The 19,986-nt window shown below is 27.9% G+C and overlaps 1 protein-coding gene across 1 annotated transcript; it reads left to right on the top strand.

Moving 5' to 3' along the window:
• Positions 1-9,010: 9,010 nt before the first annotated feature.
• Positions 9,011-15,297, top strand: LOC107884926 (peroxidasin-like). The gene is made up of 5 exons (XM_029492852.1): positions 9,011-9,330; positions 9,432-9,661; positions 9,853-10,046; positions 11,158-11,696; positions 15,111-15,297. Exons 1-5 carry the CDS (start codon positions 9,011-9,013, stop codon positions 15,295-15,297), a joined length of 1,470 nt encoding a protein of 489 aa, XP_029348712.1.
• The last annotated feature ends 4,689 nt before the right edge of the window (positions 15,298-19,986 follow it).

Genomic DNA, 19,986 nt, shown 5'->3' with positions numbered 1-19,986 from the left:
TGATATCCTAATATGCGATGACTACCCGACGAGGATCATATTTATTTACGGAAAGGCGATATACAATAATTGCAAAGCTATAAAAAATAAATTTTATTAAAATAATGAATGTCATACATGTATTTTTTATAACATAAATCCATCTTGAATCAGACAATATTGTTAATAAATTGTATACATTTTTGTCAGGATTAGAGATTTGAGGAATAGGTATCTGATATAAGTAAGACATGATACTTACCAACTTATTAATGTTAAAAATAATTAGAAATAAATTGCACATTTGCCTACGAATTACAAGTATCTATAAGATTAAGTTACTGATTTACTTAAAGTCTTAAACTAATAATTAATACTTAATATTAATACTTTTAATTTAATACAAGACGTTACTGTAACAATAACACAAATAAACAATTAGGTACACAACATCGTACACCCGACATGCTACTTTATTATACTCTCTTGAAGTCTGATTGTTATTAATATATTAATAACAATATACTTATTATGTACAATGTTGTTATTATTTTTTTTTTAATAAATAGTATAATTATTAATCTTAAATATTTCTCACCGGGGTGTAACTGTGGTTTACCCAAAACGAAATACAATTTTTAACGTACATGTCCCCACCCCCACCCATTTTCATTTTTCAACTTTTTCCGACGCCAATATTTAGTGCTCGATTTCTGCCAATTCCTGCCACCACTTCCGGAATTCCTGCTCAATTACCGCCCCCGCAAAAACCAAAAAACTATGGGTGGGGCTGGGGACATATGTCTCCCATCCCAACCATGATCGGAAATTGACTGTTTCAACTTTTTCCGACGCCAATATTTAGTGCTCAATTCCTGCCACCACTTCCGGAATTCCTGCTCAGAAATACACCCCGCAAAAATTAAAAAACCCTGGGGGCAGAGGAAACGTTTCTCCAGCCCCACGCATTGTCCGAAGTTGACTTTATCAACTTTTTTCAACGCCAATATTTAGTGCTCAATTCCTGCCAATTCCTGCTCAATTACCGCCCCCGCAAAAACCAAAAAACTTTGGGTGGGGCTGGGGACATATTGTGTCTCCACAGATGATAAAAAATCAGTATTTAATAAAAAAATATGTACATTTATGAAAAAAATTTAATTTGTTTAAAAAGTCAATATTAAATATAATATAGTAGATAAAAATCAGTGTTAAAAAAAATAATTTATATTTGATAAAAAAAAACTTATATGCCTAGATTTATAAAATAAAATCAATTACAACTATTTGACAAAACAATTTATTTTCAAAAAACAAATGTACATTAATATAAATAATAGTCTTTAATAAAAATAATATATATTTGATAAAAAAAAATTAATTCCTTAAAAAATCAATATTAAATATGTAGCTGATAAAAATTCAGTATTTAATAATCAATTTTAAAATTATATTTGATTAAAATTAGTATTGATAAAAAATCCGTATTTAATGATAAAATCTGTATTTGATAAAACATGTATTCAAAAAAATCTAAATTTAGTAAAAAAACACTCATATTTAATAAAACAATTTATATTTATTTCTTAACATAAATTAAAAATATCAAATATACACTATGTGAATATAGATTTTTTTGAATATACGTTTTATCAAATATAGATTTTATCATTAAATATAGATTTTTTATCAAATATAGATTCTTTAAAAACTAATTTTTATCAAATATACCTTTGAAGATTGATTCTATTTTATAAATCTATATAGGGTTTTTATCAAATATAAATTATTTTTTTAAATACTGATTTTTATCATCTTAATTTATTAAAAAAACACTTATATTTGATAAAACAATTTATATTTATTTTTTAATACAAATTAAAAATATTAGATATACACTATTAATTGAACATAGATTTTTTTGAATATGTTTTATCAAATATATCTTTGTAATTGATTTTATTTTATAAATCTAGGCATATAAGTTTTTTTTTATCAAATATAAATTATTTTTTTTAACACTGATTTTTATCTACTATATTATATTTAATATTGACTTTTTAAACAAATTAAATTTTTTTCATAAATGTACATATTTTTTATTAAATACTGATTTTTTATCATCTGTGGAGACACAATATGTCCCCAGCCCCACCCAAAGTTTTTTGGTTTTTGCGGGGGCGGTAATTGAGCAGGAATTGGCAGGAATTGAGCACTAAATATTGGCGTTGAAAAAAGTTGATAAAGTCAACTTCGGACAATGCGTGGGGCTGGAGAAACGTTTCCTCTGCCCCCAGGGTTTTTTAATTTTTGCGGGGTGTATTTCTGAGCAGGAATTCCGGAAGTGGTGGCAGGAATTGAGCACTAAATATTGGCGTCGGAAAAAGTTGAAACAGTCAATTTCCGATCATGGTTGGGATGGGAGACATATGTCCCCAGCCCCACCCATAGTTTTTTGGATTTTGCGAGGGTTGTAATTGAGCAGGAATTCCGGAAGTGATGGCAGGAATTGCAGGAATCGAGCACTAAATATTGGCGTTGAAAAAAGTTGAAAAATTAAAATGGGTTGGGGTGGGGACATGTACGTTTATTATTATTACTATTAATACTAGTAAATATGATCAAAATAGATTTATAAGTTAAAAAATATTATTTGAATCTAGAGATCACCAGCATGAATTATTTTTTTCTAAAATATAAAATAAAATAAATGTATACCTACACATTATATTATTAATTTTTATTATAATATATTTTGGAACAACTACGTTCAAGTTGTCAGTCCTTAGTCTGAATAAATTTTCGTGTGGGAACTTACGTACGGGTGTATTTTTTTCCGTGAGGGAACTTACATATGTACTCGCTTACCTGCTATGTTTCGTGTGGGAACTTACTAAGCCCCAATTGGCTATAGTTCGTAACAGATTACCCGCCTTGCCGTCCAGTATTATAATAATATTCTATGAATGGTTGGATGTGGATGGGCGATTGTAATCTCCAACAGTTTTATTTTCTTACCTGTAATGGGCAGTCTTGTAAAAGATTCTTTTAAAAAGTATTCAGTTACGAATACAGGTACTTATTTTCAAAAGTATTTAAAATACGTATCTGATTACGTGGAAAAAAAATATTACAGATACTTTCAAATACTTTTTTTTTTAAATTTCGTTTTACTTTTTATACCTATATGACCTTATAGATAAATTGAATCATTAGATAAATATAATAATAAGGATATTTGTCTAGGTAACGGCAACCGGATACATATTTTCTGACTACCGGGTAATATTTGTTAGGGCCTCATATTTGTACAATTTAGTACCGGGTCTGAAGTCAGGGGGGGGGCTCAACATACAGCACAGACGAGGGCCTACAGAAAAATCCCAATTCCCCGGTGAGCATATTCTCCCATGACCGGATATACTAAATTTATTCGTATACGATTTCTAACTTAATTACTGCTGTGGCGTCTTGTTGAATGAGTCACCTATGCGTAGACGCATTAATAAGTAATTAACGTACCTATCAAATATTGTAGTAAACAGGCACGGCACTAATTATTTTTAAAAAACGATAATTGTCTTCTACAATTTCAACAAACTATATTTTGTCATTTGTAAAAAAATAATACATATTTAAATAGTTTACTATTGCATTTAGTAAATACTAAGAATACTAAGGACTAATACTTATTGAATGTAAAGAGGCTAGGTGAAGTTACAAAATACAAATGCTCGGCTGTTGTGGGTTATTATAATAATATGTATAATGTGTAAAAAATACATTAATATTTGTGTAAAATTATAGTAAACAATACACGCTAAAATGGAATATTCGATTTTATAACTACCTACTTTAAAAACAATATATTAAAATGTACACTGCGGACTTGTACTATAGAGTACAGAGAATTACTATGTATTCAATAATTTAGTATAGGCACCTACTGGTTGTAGGTACCTAATCATAATAGTTAATTCTATCATACCTACCTCCATTTATATATTTTTAAGCGCAATTTTTTTTTTTACTTTGGGTTTCTGTACAACAGCAGATACTAATATTACGTATAAGCATTTTACTTTATTTTAATTACAAGTTTACAAATTTAGAGAAGTAATCTTATCCACAGACCACAATAATTTTTACAACATTATAAACCTATATTGTTTCAATACTTGCCATTTAATTTATATAATAGAACAGTATGTATTTTATATAGGTACAGTTTATTTAAAATGATACATAAACATATAATAATATTGGCGTTTGAAAAAAAATCTTTATTTAGTAATACTATTTTGTATACTTAGAATTTTTTAGCAAGTAGGTACTACAATGAGACCGCGATCACGATATCCCAAGCTACACTGAATTTAGAAATATTGTGGCCTAAAAGATATAGAAAATTGTGATTACAAATTAATTCCGGATAATACATTGGGTAAAAAAAAAAGGCATTGAATAGTTATTCAAAAACATGTTAAATAGAATATAAATTATAATTAATTAATCAATCGATATTTTAGATAGAGTACTTCAAAAATAATCTCATATAAAACATTACGATTTATTAATTATTAAAAATCCATATAAGTTTTAGTTTTTAATAATTAATACTTTTTTACATTTAATTATTTATAATTAAATAAATAATATAATAATTATTATAATATTTATTATTATAATTTATTTCAACTAATCAATAAAGTTGATTAGTTGAAACTTTTTACATCATAATGACATAATTTAATATATTATGTAATACTTTTTAATAAATATTTTAAATATTAACTATATGTTTATATTATAAATATTTAATACATTTTTAAACTATTAATTTTTTATATTCTAAGCGGAGCAATGAATGTATAGATTTTACAATGATGTGTGTTTCTTTTTATATTTTTTATTGTGTCTCTTATCAGTGTTATAAAATTTTAGGACAGTAAAGGAAAAACGGGAATTTTTTATGCAAAATTGATTTTCAACCAAATCTGCAAATTAACTTAGCACATGAAATTTTTACGGAATGTTAATATTAGCATTTTCTATACATCACAACGTTTTCAAAATATTTTGACTTATTTTGAGCTGTTTACTGACATTTTAAGTTTCCAATTTTTTTAGTTATTTTATATAAATATCAATAAAATTTTATTTGTTGAATAAAAAAGCGTGACAATTTAATACAAGGCTTCTGATATATTGCTACAATAGCAGTTGAAAAAAATTAAAAATACATAGGCACAATTTTTTTTAGAACCATTTAAAGTTCGAATTTTGAAAAAATATATCAAATTTAAAATTTAATAATTATTTTGTAGTTAAAAATTTATAAAATGTCCAACTTTCATAGCTAAAAATTGAAATCTTAAAAAAATGTTCCACGTACATAGGTTATATATAAATTACTTTATTCAAAATAATATCATCAAATATAGTTAGTTATATCATAGGCTGACTGACCGTCTTCGCTCAGTATCGTTTTTCTTATACAATGATATTATATCATTGGATTCAAATTTAACACCATCCATTACAGTGACCCACTAACCTTTTGTACAGCAGAACAACACCTACTTAGGTACCCACCTTTTTTTAATATATTTATGATTATCATATTTATTGAAAATACCATCATTATTTTAAGTTTGATATTTATTAGAAAATTAATTGAAATTTCCTTATTTTGTTAAATCTATATAATATATATTAAAGACAAAAAATGTATGTACCTTCGTCCTATACGCCGTATTTCCAGTGCAACAGTTTGGTACAGTATACAATATAATACTATGTTTTTTTCAGATTGGTGGTGAATGCAATAACTCGAAATTAGATAGGTACTCATACTCTTCATTGGAAAAAATTAAAAACATTAATTTTTCATTATTATAGTTAATTTTATGTAACGAATAACATTTTATAATAGTAATTAAATTACAAAATATTAAAAAAAATTTCAACTATGAAAATGTCGCAATAATTTACCATAGGGACAATAGAAACTCATGATCCGTTGTGATTATTATCAATTAATACATATTTATAGACAAAAATAATAAAATTAATATACAACAGTAGGTTCGTTTTTTTATTTAGAATTATGACGAAATTAATAATAATAAAACTAAATACTTATCTATTGCGTGCTGAGAATGTTTGTATAAATATTGAAATGTATTTATCAAATATAAACTGTTCAAACTTCAAACGCTATAAGATATTTGAAATTTAGAACAAATATACAATACCAATAACTTATTTTTCACATTTTTTACGAATTTTTAATCACAATTTTAAAGTGGCTACTCAATAAATCAACAAATATTGTTTAACGATAAATTATATTTAACTTTTGTTTTTAGCTATATTTGCAGTCCTTGTTATAGTGTGCATCGTTTAATCACAGGTATTTTGAGGTATTTTATAGTATACACTTAGCTTTAAGATACTGCACATAATTTGAATAGTTGACTGGATAAAATTTAAATATAATAATAAATATTAATAATACGTTATAAAATGAATACTCATTTGTTCGTGACTTATATGGACTCCTCCACCGCTGAGCCGTTCTGATGATATTTATATTTAATAATCGTTATAGATACCTACAAAAGTGAGTAATATATATTATTATAGGCTACTTTTTATCCCGAAATTCAATCCCTTTAACATATCAAAAATTGATAATTTTTTTTTGGTCAATTTAATACCTATAATAAGTACCTATATGGTGGCATTTGGATACAAAAATTAAAATATATATTTTGTTTTTCACGGAAACTTGAAACAAATATAGTTGCTGTGGATGAATACTATCAATTTTTGATGAACTAATTATTTACCTAGAGTAAGCATTTCCAGTTTGATACAAATGAGTTTTAAGCTTATAGTTTTATATACAATTCAAAATATTTTGTGTTATTCATAGAAGTTATTTTAAATTTTTTAAGATTTCTTACAGCAATAAAGATAATCAAAATAATTAATTCAATTTTTTTTTAAATTTTTATATTCATAAAAAAAACAGAAAAATCCAATAATTATATAATAATATATTATGATGAACGGTCATGCATTTGCTTGTCTATTTGTTTGTACGGTTGGTGGGTGAGTAGAACAGTTATCAGGATGTAATAGGGGGGGGGGGGGTGTGAGATAGCGCAGTTCCACCAATAAGATTGTCGTTCGTCCGATGCTCCCGTGATGATTACTATCCCCTTGACCACCGATGTCAGTCTACCGTCGACTGTAATTCAATGCGACACCGCTAACACCAGACAGAAGTCCGAAATATCAAATAAAAAAGCAACGCAGAGTGAGCGGTTAATTTATCTCAATCATTGGATAAGGAACGTTGGCACAAAACAATACAATAAACACTGGTTCAATCGCCTTATAGATGTCAAAAGGATAAGGATCTGTTAATTATTCAAAATAAACAATTTATCGGAGAGTAAGTACCTAACGATAATTTACAAAAAATAACTGAAATTATTAGGTTCTTACAAATAAGTTATGACGACACTTGTCACTCGTCAGTTTAAAGAATCTGCACATTACTGTTTCAATTTTATTCTTCACCGTAATATGTTTACTAAAACGCTCTCGACCATATTATATTTGTTATAATGGTTGATAAATAGTGAGCTCCCGGAATTAAAATTAATCTTTGTACGTAGCCACAGTAGGGATGGCGGTATTTTCGGTATTTTATAATGCTTGAATACCATGAATCGGTAATTACTGTTGATACCAAAAATACTGTATACCTACAATTATTATTTGTATATCTATACTATTATACTATTATGCTATTAAAATGAGAGCCTGCTGTACAAAATAGTACTGGTTGGACCTCTCTTTCTCACAACAATACGACCGATAACGTTGTCTCGTTTTAACACAAAGACGTGTATGTGCACGACTTACCAGTGCAGCCAACTGTGTTTTTAACTGCTTACATTTTATCTCGCAAAGAAATATCGGGCTGTAAGAATAAGTACAATGTGCATCGTACAACGTCAGTCTAATAATCACGAACTACATGTAGTAGCCACGATTTAAGATATACAGGTTGCGTATCGAACTCCCATAATTTGACCGGTGAACTAACTATCTGAATCAGCTGTTCCCACCACTACTAGCGCACCGAGAGGACAAGTTTATAGATTCAATAATATTATATACTGTAGGTATTATTGGTATCAAAAGCAGACAACCGTGGTAAGTTGTTATGGCGTTATGATATTATATATATATTTAACATATTTAAACCACAACGAGCGCTAGTGGTCGGGGGTATCAGCTGTTTCAGATAGTTAGTTCACCAGTCATCATAAAGCACTATTCGTTATAGGCCGATGTTTAACCTGTATATCTTAAATCGTGGTAGTAGCATGTTCTAATGATATTATAGTTATTGGTTGTTTGTAAGCTCCTTGACATCGTTCGTAGGTGCATAATGCGTTTCCATATAGAAGCTAAAAAAAATAATCTTTGGCACGGGCAACGCTGGGGGGGGGGACATTTATAGTAATCAATATGACATAATATGATAGGTAAAAGAGCATTCACAGGAGGTACCGGTAATACCGTAGATACCGGTATAGTAAACAAATACCGGATACCGGTATAAAAATATTCGAAATACCACCAGCACTAAGCCACAGCCTGCTCACACGCGCGCCACCATAAGACCCCTAACTAGTTGTTACTTTACATCAAAAATAAATATATTATTTTTATATGTTCAGGATCTAAAAGTTTTCATCTAGTGCCGAGATTCACTATACATAAACTAATTTGTGGAATATGAACATAATTTATTATAATAGTTAATATTTTTACACAAATTATACCAGCTGACATTTTGTTGCTTAATTTGTGAGAAGTAATTGTTTAAATATACTTTAATTCAATCAATATTACAATTCTAAAAATTGTTGAATTAATAAAGTTAAAGTTATATCTAATATTTATTTATTTTGAAATATGATTACAGTTGATAAAAATGATCAGCATGAGTACTCCGATAGTTATAATACGATTGTTGATTTGTACGGTGATATTCATACTACCATGTTGCAAAGCACATCGTGGTTATATTGAATGGTACCGTGATCTCAAGACTTCCAGATTAGACGAAGCAATCAAAATAGGTGTTGAAAAAGTTGAAAACAGGTATCGTTCAGAGGATATTATATTATCGAATGTCAGTCGTCTGACAATGGGAAGCCCGGCTCATGGACAACTGATTGAATCTATGCCTTCCAAAAACGGACATTCAGCGTCTCGAACTGCTGAAATTTTAATTGAAGCTTCAAAACATTTAAGGAATAGGTATTCACTGTCTACTGTCTAAGCATATAATAAATATCTCAATAAAAAAAAATATACATGATTTACTATAATTATATGCACAAATTAAATTATCATTTCAGTTACGGGGTTTTTGATGAAAGACAATGTGGCATAGATTTAAGTATAGTGAATCTGACTGGGACAATATTGGGTGCGATGTGTATGTCTGAGTATAACAACAGCAATTTGTGCACCGGGAAGAACTTAGATTATCGTAGTGCTGACGGATCTTGTAACAACCTGAAACGTAATTATTTGGGAAAGGCAAACACGGCTTATAAACGTTTGCTGTTTCCAGAATACACAGATGGTAATATTTCTTAATTTTTATGTGATGTAAATCATCCGAAACCTATATGTATATATTTATTTCTTATTAAAAATATTAAGATATTCAAACTCTTCCAATTAGCACGTAATTTCTGATAAATATATAAATTATGTATTTTAATTTAAATTCTTGCGGTTCTAATGCTTTGATTTTATTAATCGATCATTCAGGTATTTCCGAAATGCCAAATTTTTACGAAAAAAAGCTGCCTGATCCTAGATTAGTGAGCACAACTTTGGTAAAAGACGAGGACTCGCCTGACCACACAAAAACTATGATGATGGCGTACTGGGCGATGTTTATAGGTCACGATCTATCACACACGGCGGTTTCTACAATGGGTATGCACATTAAACACTTAACAGTAAATAAATTGATTGATTTTAATTAATGCAAGCGTACGTATATTAAACCCAAAGGGACAGACAATAGATTTGTGAGTTGTTGTGATAAGGACAAAAATGCTCAATATATTATGATGAAACACATAAAGTCCTGCAAGCCCATATATATACCAGTTGAAGATAAATTATGTAAACCTGATCCGCTTAATTGCCTGAAGTGCATGAACTACGTTCGTTCACGGCCAGCGATGCGTACTAATTGTACATTTGGACCCATGGAACAAGTAACATCCATATTAAATAATAAAATATTGAACAAATTTTACTATATATTTATTATAGTAAAAATAATAAAACTTATCGAAGCCACTTTAATGATGGCTCTGATGGTGGCTTGTGTAGGCCAAGTCCATATAAAAACATACATAAAAAATCGCGAAAGTTAAATAAATAATTGCACATTTCGTCCGTTTGGATAATTTAATACGTTAACTAAGATACTAATTTAAAAAAAGTGGGTAAGTGGAAGTCACTCTGTAGGTTACAAGTTGGTCACTGTATAATGGATTGTATTAAATTTGAACTCAATGATATCATATCATTGTATACGAAAAACGATTCTGAGCGGAGATAGTTTGTCAGTCTAGATATTTTATATTGTTATTATATTTTATTATAGCCTGTAAGTTGAATAATATTATAAATTTCAACAATAACTAAAATAGCTAAAATAACTAAAATCATTATTTTTATTTATATTTTTATTCGTTTCTATGGTGATAAACAAAGGGTTAGAAATTAAAATAGTGTTTTCTTGTAATTTGTCGGTAGATTTTCCTGTGTCATTAAATAAATATTGAGAAAAATATCGAAAAATAACCTCTTTAAAGTACCATCTTGATACAATTTTCTAAAAGAAAATAGATACTATATGTTAAAATCGAAGAACTCCTACTGGTAGAAATTTTGTATACAGGATAAAAAAAAAAATGGTGGTGCGAATATTTCCAGCATTTCAGTCTTTAGCACTGCAGACACTGCGAATTCGCATAAACCACAGAAACTAATAGAATATTTAAAAATTCGTGTCACTATTTATTAAGACTTAAAAGACGTATTTATGTTTCACAGATGAACCAAGCTACCCATTATTTAGACGCATCGATGATATACGGTACGTCGGAAGAACAGACATTGTCGTTGAGACAAATGTCGTTCGGCCTACTTTCGGTAGAAAAAAGATGGTTTTTCGATCCTAGTTCGGATCTCATGCCGCTGGAAACCAACGATACGAACGTTTGTCAGAACGGCCCAGGCACGTGCTATAGGGCTGGTGACACTCGAGCAAACGCGTATCCACAACTAAATGCCGTGTACACAATGTGGGTAAGGGAACACAACCGGATAGCCCGCGAATTGTATAAAGAAAATCTCTTCTGGAGTGACGAAGAACTTTTCCGTGAGGCCAAGAAAATCACGACGGCTTTCATACAGCACATCACGTACAACGAATGGCTGCCAGCACTGCTTGGCGTTAACTACACCAAGGAAAACGGTTTGGGACTAGAATACAGAACCAAGTACGACGAGACTGCCGACCCGAGTGTTAGCAACAGCTTCGCGACCGCGATACTACCATTCGCCAATTCCATGATTGGCGATTCAATTAGGTTCGGACATATACCGCATATAATATTATTATTGTCATTATTATAATTGTCATGTATACGGGTAGGTCATTTCATGGTAACAGTATTTGAAATAGACGTGAACAACCGTCGTACTTCAAAAATATTCCTTTTAAAATTTAAGATCAACACCTGTATAGGTACTTACACAATATTGTCACATTATTTCACCCCTGTCAACTTGTTAGCAGTTTTTTTATTATTAAACAGTGACTTATTGATATTACAATGAATTCTATAATAAAATTTCCTACCGTAAACAATAAAAAAAAAATCCCTGAAAGAAAATTAAATTTTTATATTTTTATGAGCTTTTGAATTTAAAATGTTTAGGTTTTGGATTGCGTTTGAATTTTCATCGGAAATTGAACGAATTTTTATCTATAAATTTTTGATATAGGTACTGTATGTCCCAGAAGTCCCGTATCGCCCTTAGTATTTCCGTTGAAAATCAATATATTTAAATTCAGTTTTATTTTACAATAATAAATATGGAAATTCTGATTGAATAGCATATTATTCGATTTTTTTCAAAATTTTTTTTTAGGAAAATACGTTTTTTAAATTTCCAAGATAGCCATCTTGTTGATCGTATTTTTTAAAACAGTTCAAAAAAGAAATATATTAGAATTTAATAAAAATCACCCAAGTTAGAGCTAATTATTATTTTGAATTTCTAAGAATAATAGTTTCGTTACCTATGCATACGGCATTAGCACTTAGCAGGATACGAATCGTGTACTTTAATCAGAAATTGGAACGCTGATATTTTTTATGACAATCTTATCTAATTATTATTGAAAGCTTTCAGATATAAGATTAAAAACTTCAATTTTTACTTACTGATATTTTGTATGTCAAAATTCATAATTATTAAAAAAAAAATTAATTTTTTTATTTTAATAATAAAATATCTATTTAATACTGACAAAACTAATACATACCTAATTAAAGTTTTTATTTTAATACAAATAATAAAATAACAATAGCTGTGTCTTATCGTTTACTGAACAGTGAATAGTGAAACTGGTTATCTATTTTTAAGTATTTTAACTATCATGAAGTGAACCTAATATTACGGATGGTCTATGATTTTATCTTACAGTTATTAATTTAAATTTTAATAATAATGATATTTAAGCATATCCCAGTTTTAGTATTAAAAATATTCACTAAGTGTGAACTTAAGGTGTGTCACACAGCTATTGTTAATTTATTATTTGTATTAAAATAAAAACTTTAATTAGGTATATATTAGTTTTGTCAGATTTAAATAGATATTTTATTACTAAAATAAAAAAAAACAATTATTTTTTTTTGGAATTATTATGAATTTTGACATACAAAATATCAGTTATTAAAAATTTAAGTTTTTAATCTTATATCTGAAAGCTTTCACTAATAATTAAATAAGATTGTCATAAAAAATATCAGCGTTCCAATTTCTGATTAAAGTATACGAATCGTATCTTTCTTATGCCGTATGCATAAGTAACGAAACTATTATTCTTAGAAATTCACAATAATAATTAGCTTTAACTTGGGTGATTTTTATTAAATTTTAATATATATATATTTGAGCTGTTTTAAAAAATACGATCAACAAGATGGCTATCTTGGAAATTAAAAAAAACGGATTTGCCTAAAAAAAATGTTTGAAAAAAAAATTGAATATTATGCTATTCAATTAGAACTTCCATATTTATTGTTGTAAAATAAAACTGAATTTAAATATATTGATTTTCCACGGAAATACTAAGGGTGATACGGGACTTCTGGGACATACTGTAAGTATATTGTAATTCAAAACTAATAACTAGACAAACTTTAGAAATGCATAAAAGATTTTCTTTTAATAGCTAACATAAAAAAATTTAGTTGAAGGTTCCCAACTAGTTTTTGTACCTACCTGTTTCAAAAAGGAAAAGTTTACAGGAAAACTACCCTCCAGCTGAGTGGTATACCCACTTGTTCGCCTTTTTAATTATTTTATTAAAATGAAATGTATACAATATAGTAACGTATTGAACGTATAGGTTTAGATCAGGGCTTGCAAACGCTATAATAATGTCATGATTGTAATATTATATTTGACGATTAAAATTTGTAAACGTATAATTATAACGGAAAGCGATAATCAAAAATAATTAAATACAGTAAAATAAAACATAATGGCTAACAAAATATATTATATTTAATTAATCAAAACGTATGGCAAAACGTAATTTATAGAATACCATAAAACAAAAAATATCACAAAACGTAATAATTTAAAATCCATTGATTTAAAAATTATATTGGTTTCGTCTTTATGTCATACATACCATTATAACTGGACCATTATAACTGATTAAACCTAATATATTCCATATCCGGGTCATTACCTGCTCGCATATGTTATTACTTATTGTTAATACGTCATATTTTAATAGGTGGTATTAACACTATTCTACATAACGATAAACACAAAACTTGTATAAAGTTTTAATTCTGACTAACAATATAGGTACCCAAAACTTTGATTGTTTTAATTGTAAATAACATAAAACGAATTTTTATTATTCAAATGCCAGCCCTCGTTTAAATAGTTAGATACTTATATAGTTATATCCAGGACTCGGAAGTTGTAGCAAATGCATATTTTTCTTGGTTTGTCCTAGAACATCCAAAGTAAGATACAAATATATATCATACTTCTCTGATGTCATACACGAAATTTTATTTTGCTATTTTTTTGAATATTTACGGTTTTTATTGCTATTTTGCTATTTTAGGGTTTATAGAGCTATTTTTAGGCATATTTTCTTAATATACATAATATATACCTATATATTATACAAAATATAGGAAATTATCACATTATGTTAAAAATAATGATTAATTTGGTTAGAAAATAGGAAATAAATAGATCTTATAAGTACCTACACTTTTACAAACATATTTAAGTAATTTAATATATATTTTGTTAACGGTTTATAATTCAACTAGTCCAGACAGTCCCTGATGTCTATGAGCCCAACAATTTTATAAAATTGTATAATTACATTTAACTTTTTAAAATAAGTTTAATTTTTTCAATTTAAATGCATATTTTTTGATTTTTTGTGCTCTTTATAACGCATATTTTGGAGTTTTTAAGTGCATATTTAAGAGCTAAAAAGTAACATTTTTAGTGCTACAACTTCCGAGCCCTGGTTATATCGCTTTAATACATAATATTTCATTAATATCTTCGATAAGATTATGCTTAACAATATTGTACACTTAATTGATTTAAGATAACAAATATACAATTATATATATTAAGAATTGTAGTTTGAAAAAAATAAAATAAGAAAGTTGTATTTTGTTATACGTAAGATGCTAATTATAATTTTTGTGTATGTATTTGTTTAGTGGCTACCAATATATAGACGGACCATCGAAGGTACGAACACATCCAGGAGGGCAGTATGGCACCTTAAAGGGAAATTACAACCAACCGCTTACAATGAACAAGTCTTTGCATAATATGCTACTAGGACTAACTGTGCAGCCTACACAAAAAGTCGATATGCTGTTTACAGAATCAGTAATTTTTTGAAACACAATCAATATATAAATTTTGTTTTTTTACAACATTAATGATGATGACTTCCAGATTATAGACAATATTACGCATATTATGTTTTTTTTTAAATATTTTTTATAGATTACAAATTACCTATATGTTATGGAAGCAAATTATTATTCGTTTGGGATGGACATTGTCAGTTTGGATATACAGCGAAGCCGCGATCACGGTCTTCCAAGCTACACCCAATTTAGAAATTATTGTGGACTAAAAGAAATTGAAACTGTGGAAGATTTGTCTGAGATCATGGTGGAAGGTGTAAGTTTGAAAAAAAAAACATGAAATTGTTAAATAATACTACTGAGCTACTGTACTCATTACTTTTTTTCTGTATGTTGTTTTTAGTCACCTGATAAATTATTGAAGCTATACAAAACTTGGAATGATATAGATTTATTGGTAGGTGCATTGTTGGAGAAACACGTCGATGACGCAATGGTTGGCCCCACGATGAGGTGTATCATCAGGGAACAATTTGTAAGAACTAGAATTGCAGATAGATATTTTTATGACGTTCCAGGAGTATTCACTGATTGTTAGTTACCTAAATTATTTTTAATGAATGAACATAATATGAACTAACCTATATTTTTAATTTAAGATCAACTGGAGAATATTAAGAGCGTGACGATTGCCAGAATTTTATGTGATAGCGGTGAAATCAAAACGATTCCACCACAGTCCTTTTCGAGAGCGGCGGATTATCATGATTCTAATCATCATTGTGTTCTTACGCATTTAATTCCAAAATTTAACTTTAGTGGTTGGTTCGATACACCACGAGACAATTTTTTTGGGGATAAATAACTCTAAAAATTAACTGTACGCATTTGAATATGAAAATGTTTTTTGATAATATCGTTCTGATATAAATACGTTTTTTCATCATTCTTTTATTTTTTGTATGGACAACATAATTTAATATGCACTGGCTTACAAGATAATGATGTAACCAGTATCATCCAGTGACTATATTTTCCAGTCACCCCCATTACTTCCAGAAAAAACTCTTTAAAAAATATTGTAATATGATATATTTGATTATAAGTTTATCCTTTTTTTTAATTTAATAATAAATAAACATTAATTACTTAACTATTTTTTGGACTTTTTTGGTATGTATTATGTAATATTTAATTATAAATATTTTAAATATTATAAATATTAATTATAAGTTAAATTTAAATATTTATTAAATTATTATTTAAATTATAATTTTATACTGAGGTTTATTTGAAAACAAATGGATAATATTCTAACTTTGTTAATAAATATTATTTAACAAGAGTATTCTAATAAGGTCTTAATTCAATTAGTGTTAAGTGTTTAACGTATATTATATATAAATAGTACGATTGACAAATTATGAATGATCGGAACAAAATGTTTTGAATTATGTACTAATTAAGTTTAATATAAAAATGTATATCATGTATAAATGTGAACCTACTAAAAATCAACAAAATTAACTAAACATTACAACAAGAATTGCTCTAAAAACACCAAAACTGATAAAAATTCAAAATAGAAGTTTAAGTTTTCAATTCTTTGATGTATGAATGGATTTTGTATTTGAAAAGCATTGCCTGCGACTTTCTAAAAAAGAATGCATTTTGCATTAAAATGTAGGCCCTTTATAGTTATAAGTATTTACAGTTTAGTTAAGCGGAGTAGATTGTGTTGGTCTACTACCAAGGTATTCTAAATAGAAGATTTTCTAAATCGTCTACACTAATAATATTATACCAGCAGTGCCGCAACTTGGTACATATTGATAAGTGTGCGACCAAAAATATAAAGCGTCCCCGCTCCCCGACTACAATTCAGACCCCTTCAAAAAATATTACTCATTTATTTAGATATAAGCTGTTTATGGGTTTTTTTTAAATTAATAGTTTTGTTAGGTGGGCTGTAGCCCCCAGAACTTTTACCCTAGTTGCGACTATGCTCATGTACCAATAGGTCATTAAATAGTAAATACGTAGTTAATTACGTAAGTTAAGCAGTTAATATACCTAATATACACTGCTATACTGCTTACGACCAATCAGTGCACTTTTAAACTCTACAGTAGGCAGGGCTGAAAAATTGCACAGTATAATATTATATTATGTAATAACCAAAGGTGGGCAAGTTAATGAAAATAATTAACTCAAGTTAAGTTAAGTTAAGAAGAAACAAGATCGATAAGTTAAAAGTTAATACAGAAAAAAATATTAACTTAACTCAGTTTAAAAAAGTTAATCTATTTTTTTTAAAATTAGTATGTAAATCACATAAAGATTAAATGTGTACCTATTTTCTAGTTTCTTATTTATAAACTTTAAAAAATAATTTTATTGAACTTTTATCATAATGTACATTGTATACCATTTTACTTTTACTTTACTATAATTTAATAATTTAAGCTATACTCATCTCAAATTAATAATTTAGCACATATATTTTTTTATATTGTATAGCAATTGAATGTCATAATACATGAAGATGAGTACATGACCTTCATATATATTATAACTTATAATATTTAATATAATATAATACTTATAATTTATAAGTTATATAACATTAAAACATAACAATTGTCAATTTGTAATTTAAAATTATTAATTTTCTTAAAAACATTTATAATTGAAACTCGCATGGTATATAATTCACAACTTAATAAAATATATTAACATTAAATACATATACACAAAATTATGTTATCAAGAAATAGAACAGAAATGTTTGTGTTTTTGTATTGAATTATTTTTATTTTATACTGATATAGTAATATTTACGTATAAACGAAAAATTTCAAAATGTTTTTATTTTGATGGATTTGTTTAAAATCAACCGAGAAAAGCTAAATTATTTCAACTGTAAATTAAACTATTTAAGTTCATAAGTGGAGTAAAAAAAAAGCTAACTAGCTAAGTTAAAAAGTTAAAAAAAATTAACTTTTTAACTAGTTAATTCCCATCTTTGGTAATAACCCGGGGGTTATTTGCATCCCTATCACCGTCGGTTGTTGCGGCTCTGTATACCAGGTGGATTAATTTGTACCAGCCTGGGGGACATAATATGGCACCGGCCCACTGTGCAATTTTTCAATTGCACAGTGGCCCAGTCCACCCCTGCCTACTATAGAGTTTAAAAGTGTACCGATTGGATGTAATATAGCATAGGTTCACCCGATGTTGTAAAGTACTTGATTAAAAGTACATACATGTAAACATTGTAAAAATCTACTCATATTATCGGGTGCCCGACACCTGAGACACAATAAACTTTTTTTCAAATAGGTATACGATAATTTGACCTTTAAAATTTTACATTTATAGCAGATAGACCTAATTGGTCCAGTATATTTAAATACATTTTAGACTTAAATAAAATAACATAATATATAATAATATGCAGCAGTGCACGCGAAACTTTACTCGAAGTGACGGCGTGCTTTAAGGTAATAAATTATCCAATATTATATGGTACATAATTACCAGAGGGTTACAAAAATGTTGAAACACCGCTAATGATTATAATTTATTGTAAACTATAATATCGTCGTTTAGATTTGTATGCAATGGGTATACTCTTATAAGAGTAAAATGTAGGTAGGTATTTCTTAATTTTTTTTTTTTTGGTTAAGGCTTCAACTGCTAAGGTAATTAGCCTGTGGTCAGGGTAGGGCAGTATCTCCGATACAAGTATCTAAGATACGTATCTTAGATACAATTGTATCTTGTATCTTTTATCTCGATACAATTATATGAAGTATCGAGTATCTTGTATCGCGATAAATTTTTAGATCATGTATCGAGTATTTCACAAAATAATTTTGTCAAAAAATACTCGATACTTTAATGCGATACTTTGAAAAATTAATTTTATAGGATTATTTGTACTCACCCATCTACCAACCGCGACTGTTTGACTATGTTTTAGTATAATCCTATAATATGCGTAAAATAATATGCACGCTGAATTTAATTTTATAAATCCATAATTTAATTATTGCAGTACAATTTGTACGAAATTATTTTTCAACTTATTAGCCATATTAAGTTATATCTGTGTACCTACTGTAACGCACCACACATACACGTTGAATGGGACTTTACGTCTTTACCGTACGTCCGTACCTATATTAGATTATCTTGTATCTAGTATCTCGATACTGCTCTTTTAGTATCTTGCCCTTGGAAATTATTTTTCTCTACCGATAAATCATAAAATATAGTTATATATGTGATATATATTTATCTTTGTTTCTTAATTATTAAAAAATTAATGACGTTATGTACAATGTACTATTTAAATTAAATTCAGACTGACTTATACTATTATTTATTATATATTAGGATTTAGGACATTATGTTCTATCTACAATTATTTTTATTATGTACCTATTTAGATAATTTTTAATGTAGAAATATTATTGATATAATTATTATTATTTAATTGTTCTGTAATTGTATTGTGGTTATTATTGCATTGTTGACAACAACGAGATAAATTCATGTCATAATCGATTTGTTTTATTATTACTGAATAAGTGTCAATTGTTATTATTTTATTTGCCATATTTAACGAAGTGGTCATCCTCATAATGATAAACATATTTTTTAAAAAAAACCAGCGACTAATTTTATTAAAATGTATCGAGTATTTAGT

This window comes from Acyrthosiphon pisum, chromosome X, assembly GCF_005508785.2.
Source record: "Acyrthosiphon pisum isolate AL4f chromosome X, pea_aphid_22Mar2018_4r6ur, whole genome shotgun sequence".
NCBI lineage: Eukaryota > Metazoa > Arthropoda > Insecta > Hemiptera > Aphididae > Acyrthosiphon > Acyrthosiphon pisum.
The sequence above is the reverse complement of the archived record's forward strand: the minus strand, read 5'-3'. Positions and strand labels throughout refer to the sequence as shown.